This window comes from Nannospalax galili, unplaced genomic scaffold (assembly GCF_000622305.1).
Source record: "Nannospalax galili isolate Female #2095 unplaced genomic scaffold, S.galili_v1.0 scaffold43, whole genome shotgun sequence".
In the NCBI taxonomy this organism is placed as follows: Eukaryota; Metazoa; Chordata; class Mammalia; order Rodentia; family Spalacidae; genus Nannospalax; species Nannospalax galili.
In genome coordinates, this window is record NW_008353342.1 from 2,375,302 (window position 1) to 2,380,330 (window position 5,029).

The window sequence follows — 5,029 nt, forward strand, 5'->3', positions numbered from 1 at the left end:
CCACCCGCAGAGGTCAGAAGAGGGCTTCAGATTCCCCTGGAACTGGAGTTAAGGACAGTTTGTAGCTGCCATGTGGGTGCTGGGAATCGAACTTGGGTCCTCTGCTAGAGCAGTCAGCACTCTTAACTACGAGCCATCTCTCCAGCCCCAACACAGGCTTTTTTAAAAGTGAGGAATGGCTAAGAAAAAGAAGGTGGTTGCTGACCTCTGTATACCGTAGTCCACCTGTATTAGTTTTATGTCTCCCCAGCCTGGCCTCTGAATTGGCCTTTGTCACTTCAGGGAAGGGAAGGAGATGTTAGCCAGGACCATGAGGTTATAATTTAGTTGGGAGACAGGAGGACGCTGGGAGAAACACAGTTTACTAACTGTAAGTTAGCACTGTTTTGTGTATAGATTGCTACTGTTTTCTGCTCTTGGACATAGAAAGTAAGCTCTTCCCCCAAATACGTGTTCAGCATAGCACTTTCCTATTCATATTTGACTGAATAGAATTGCATATTTAAGGTAAATTCGGCAGAAACAACTATTGGCATGAATCCTTATAAAGACATGCTGTCTTGTCCATTTCTGCCCTTCTACTGCCCCTCTGTGGTGATTTCCTTGTGTTATAGTATCTCAGCTTTGCTTCAGTCCATGTCCCAGCCCCCACCTTCCTAAACACTTTCCTAAGCAAAATTCAGTCATTTCCAACCGCCTTTTTCTTATTTTCTTTTTTTTTTTTTTTTTTTTTTTTTTTTTTTTTTTTGTTGGGGGTGCAAAGCATTCTGTAGGTCAGAGCAGTCTCAAATTCACTATGAAGCTGAGGCTGACCTTAAACTCCTGACTTCCTGCAGAGCTCTACTTTTCAAGTGCTGGGATTACAGGCAGGCATAACACTCCACCCCAAGCAGCCCTTTTAAAACATCCCAATTGTGAAACAAAATGCTGCAATAGGCTCCATGTTGACAAACAACTTCACTCCACTCTGATCCTCCCATGAGTCCTATTCAGGATTCAGTCTTCCCAAATCCAAATCTTGCTCTTCAGACACATGCATGAGAATGACAGACTACGACCTGACCTGTTCCTCCTCGCTTCATGTTGCTGTGTCCCTCCCACACTGAGACCTTGCCCACCCCTCTGGTTCTGAGAGTCATGTCCTATTTACAGGCTCATTTGCTGGGCATGTTACTCAGTTTATGGGGGTGATAAGGGGGTCTATCAATGGTTGTTCTGAAAATTAATGGGGATATTCATTAAGATACATAATGTATGCCCTACATAGACAATAATTTGTGTTATATAATAATAATAACTAGCTGCTATTGCTTGTACATGTATCTCTAGAAACAAGACACTACAGACTGTGTACCTTCCCTTTTCATGGCAAAACTGAACCAGGTGTAATGGATTTGTACATTCTACTTCAACTGCTGTCACTTCTAGATGATAACTTCGTTAATGTATGTCCTTTAGTAGTATTTTGTTTTAAATTCAAATAAACCACATTTAGAACAAATTTATTTAAAGGAAATGCTGGTACTTTTATCTTCTGAGAAAAGCAATGTAATTAGTAAACCAGCATACTCAAGGAAGAAAATCCACTTTCAGCAAATTTAAGAAATAATTTACTATGACAATGCTTTACTGAAATGCAGCATTTCAATTCAACACTTTTTTTTCAGGTTTTTTTTTTTCTGGTAGTAGAAATAATGCATTTCTATTACAATGTTGGAAAGTATACAGCAACGATTTCAGAGCACTGATGATCATAATTAGAGCAAATCCTTCCTGAGGTATTGGTGAGTTCATGGCTGTCTTTTTCCTAAGCCAGTGCTGTTTGGTGGAACTCTGTGTATTGATGGGGACCGTCTCCTTCCACACCACACAGCATGCGTACCCCAGCCATGGGCTGCAGAGCATCTGACTAGCTAGGACAATGGAGATGCCAGGGCTTTAGTTGGACTTAATGTTCATTCAATTTATTGTGTATTATTTTCTCCAGCCTTATGTAGGTATAATTCAGAAAAACTTTACATTATATAAGGTAATACTCAGTGTGATGGTTTCATGGATGAATACATTGCAAAATGATTCCCAGACTCAAGCTAGTGAACACAACCAAGTTACTCTGTGTCTAGTATAGTGTGTGTATATTTTGTAGTGTGTGTGTGTGTGTGTGTGTGTGTGTGTGGTATATATCTGTGTGGTATGAGTGTGTCTAGTATAGTGTGTGTATATTTTGTAGTGTATGTGTGTGTGTGTGTGTGTGTGTGTGTGTGTGTGTGGTATATATCTGTGTGGTATGTATGTGCACATGTGAGTATATCTGTATGGTATGGTATGTATGTATATGGTGTGGGAAGGGGTGATGTGTATCTGTGTAGTGTTTGCATGTGTGTGTGGTATGTGTCTATGGTGTGGAGGAGAGATGGTGTGTATCTTTGTGGTGTGTGTGGTATGTGTACATGTGTGTGAGCATGTATGATATGTATATGGTGTGGGAGGGGTAGTGTGTATGTGTATGTGTGTGTGTGATACAGTATTGACTGTGTGATCATTATGCTGTACATTAGCTCTCAGAATTCATGCACCTTACATTGGGAAGCTTGATTCTCTCTCGCTTAAGATCTTCTGGGCTCTCTGGCTGCCAGATCCCAGCAAGCACTCTTCTGTCCTCAGCTCTGCACCTGGACAGCCCAGTATGCAGCAGAAATGTTGGAGTTCTGAGATTGGTTCGACTCTCAGGTTCATGTTGAGGATTTTGAGACCACTTTCAGGCAAAGAAAGAATGCTGACATCAATGAGTACACGACTGAAAGATATTCTTTGCAAGTGATTAACAAAGTAGCAGAAAATGGTGGATTAGGCTTAAAACTTCACATTTTCTTCAGATGAAAACTGTCTTGGACAATTATTTTAATGTACAAACTGGAAAATTCTAACCTATGAATGTTTAGTCTTTACCAAGAGAGATGACTTAGATGTCAAACTAACCTGAGTATAGAAAACCTCATGCAGGGGCTGGAGAAATGGCTCAGCGGGTGAAAGTGCTGATTGCTCTTAAAGAGGAGGCAGGTTCGATTCCCAGCACCTACATGGCGGCTAGCAACCATATAACTCCAGTTCCAGGGGATCCGACACCTTCTTCTGTCCTCCACAGGCATTACACAACACAGGTACACTTATGTACATACAGGCAATACACTCATATATATAAAAATAATAATTTTTTTTAAAAAAAGAAAACATGATGCCATCCTGCCTGGAATGTGAATTTCAACAGGACTTTAAAAAACAAAAATATGGGCTGGAGAGATGGCTCAGAGGTTAAGAGCACTGACTGCTCTTGCAGAAGACCTAGGTTCTATTCCCAGCACCCACATGGCAACTAACAACTCCATAACTCCAGTTCCAGGGGATCTGACACCCTCTTCTGACTTCCATGGGCATTGCACAACATGGGTGCACCTACCTACATGCAGACAATACACTCATGTACATAAAATAAAAACATAAATAAATAAATGAATAAATGAATTATACCTACATAAGGCATAAATAAATAAATAAATAAATAAATAAATAAATAAATAAATGCTGGGAGTAAGAGAGATGGCTCAGCAGTTACTGCCCTTCCAGAGGACTCAAGTTCAGTTCCCAGCACCATATTGAAAGGTTCACAACTGCCTGAAATTTCAGCTCCAGGAAATCTAATGTTCTCTTCTGGCCTCCAGTACATATGTAGCATACACACAGACATACACAAACATAAATGAAATAAAAATAAACCTTTTAAAAAGACTTTTTAAAAATGCTCCCATTATCTTCTTTAAATGTAGTTCCCCCAAATCTTCAGAACTGTATTATTCCTCAGAAAATGAGACTGTTTCTCTGCAGGGAAAGTCACAATTCTTCTAATCCCCTTCCAAAAATGTGAACAAAGTTAAGAAGTTCTGTCCTGAGTTCTGCCTCAAACAGCAAAGTCCCAGCTAACCCTTATGCCTTCTCTCTTTGTAGCCTTGGTCACTGATGGCCTCACAGATGCAATTCTGTGGGCAAAGAAAATTGTGAAAGAGATGCAAGGGATGAATTATTGGTGAGTGTTTCCTTGGCAGACTTGGGTTGAACTGGGTAGAACCTACTATGCATGTATTGGTTAGGGTGGACTTGGAAAACTGCTGTCTGCAGAGTGAAAGGGTCTATCTAGTCAATGACAGAGCTTGCTCTGGATTTGCATGAGATTTGGAGATGCTCAGCACTAGTTCATGGAGAAAGAGAAGAAGAAGCCGTGAGGACCAAACACCGTAGTGTAAATGTCAACTCAACAGAAACCTCCCCTTAAACTGAGCGCAAGCCATTTTGGAGCAAGCACTGGCTCCCAACTCTGTGACTGTATTTCTAATGAGCATTACCAATCAAGCTATCTACTTGGGGAATCCAAAGTTCAGACCTTGGGTCTCAATGACCCGTCCTTAGAAAACCTTTTTGCTGGTGGCCGAGGCAAGCAGTGCCAAGGAGGACCTGGGGCCGAGGGTGGAGGGACATAGAAAGGTCTTAATGAGACAGTAGACTAGAAATCTTAGACACCAGAGTCAAACACTGGGTCTCCCCGGTTGTCTTGGTTAGCTCTCTGTTGGGCAGTAAGCCTAAGAATTGTCATGCTTCCTTCTGGTGTTCCCACTTCCCTCTCCTCCTCAGGCAACGTTGGAAGAAAAACTGTGAGGGCAAAGACATGTCAGAGTGGAAGAGAGGATGCGAGGTCTTCTGAGCCAGAACAGGTGGAGGCACTTCATCCTGTTCCCGAGTTTTAAGGAGCACCCCTTGTTCTCACAATATTCCTTCCCAAAGCTGGAGAGGGAAATCAAGCTGTGTTTTAAGAAAATAAATATTTCCATTTAAATGTCTTCACTTCCCCCTGACTTGAGTTCAATGATGTCATAATAACTTGATGTTAAGACTTGACAAATCACCTCTGGAATGTTCAAGCCATGCAAAGAATAAACTGCTTCTTTGTTGTAAAGGTTCCTAGTTTCCGTAACCCGGA

The 5,029-nt window shown here is 41.3% G+C and overlaps 1 protein-coding gene across 1 annotated transcript in view; it reads left to right on the top strand.

Annotated features, from left to right (window-relative positions):
* LOC103748023 (lysozyme-like protein 1) overlaps positions 1-4,753 on the top strand; it is a 13,338-nt gene extending 8,585 nt beyond the window's left edge. The window contains exons 3-4 of the mRNA XM_008850575.2: positions 4,003-4,081; positions 4,684-4,753. Coding sequence (XP_008848797.1) covers positions 4,003-4,081; positions 4,684-4,753 — 149 coding nt within the window. The remainder of the gene's footprint in view (positions 1-4,002; positions 4,082-4,683) is intronic.
* The last annotated feature ends 276 nt before the right edge of the window (positions 4,754-5,029 follow it).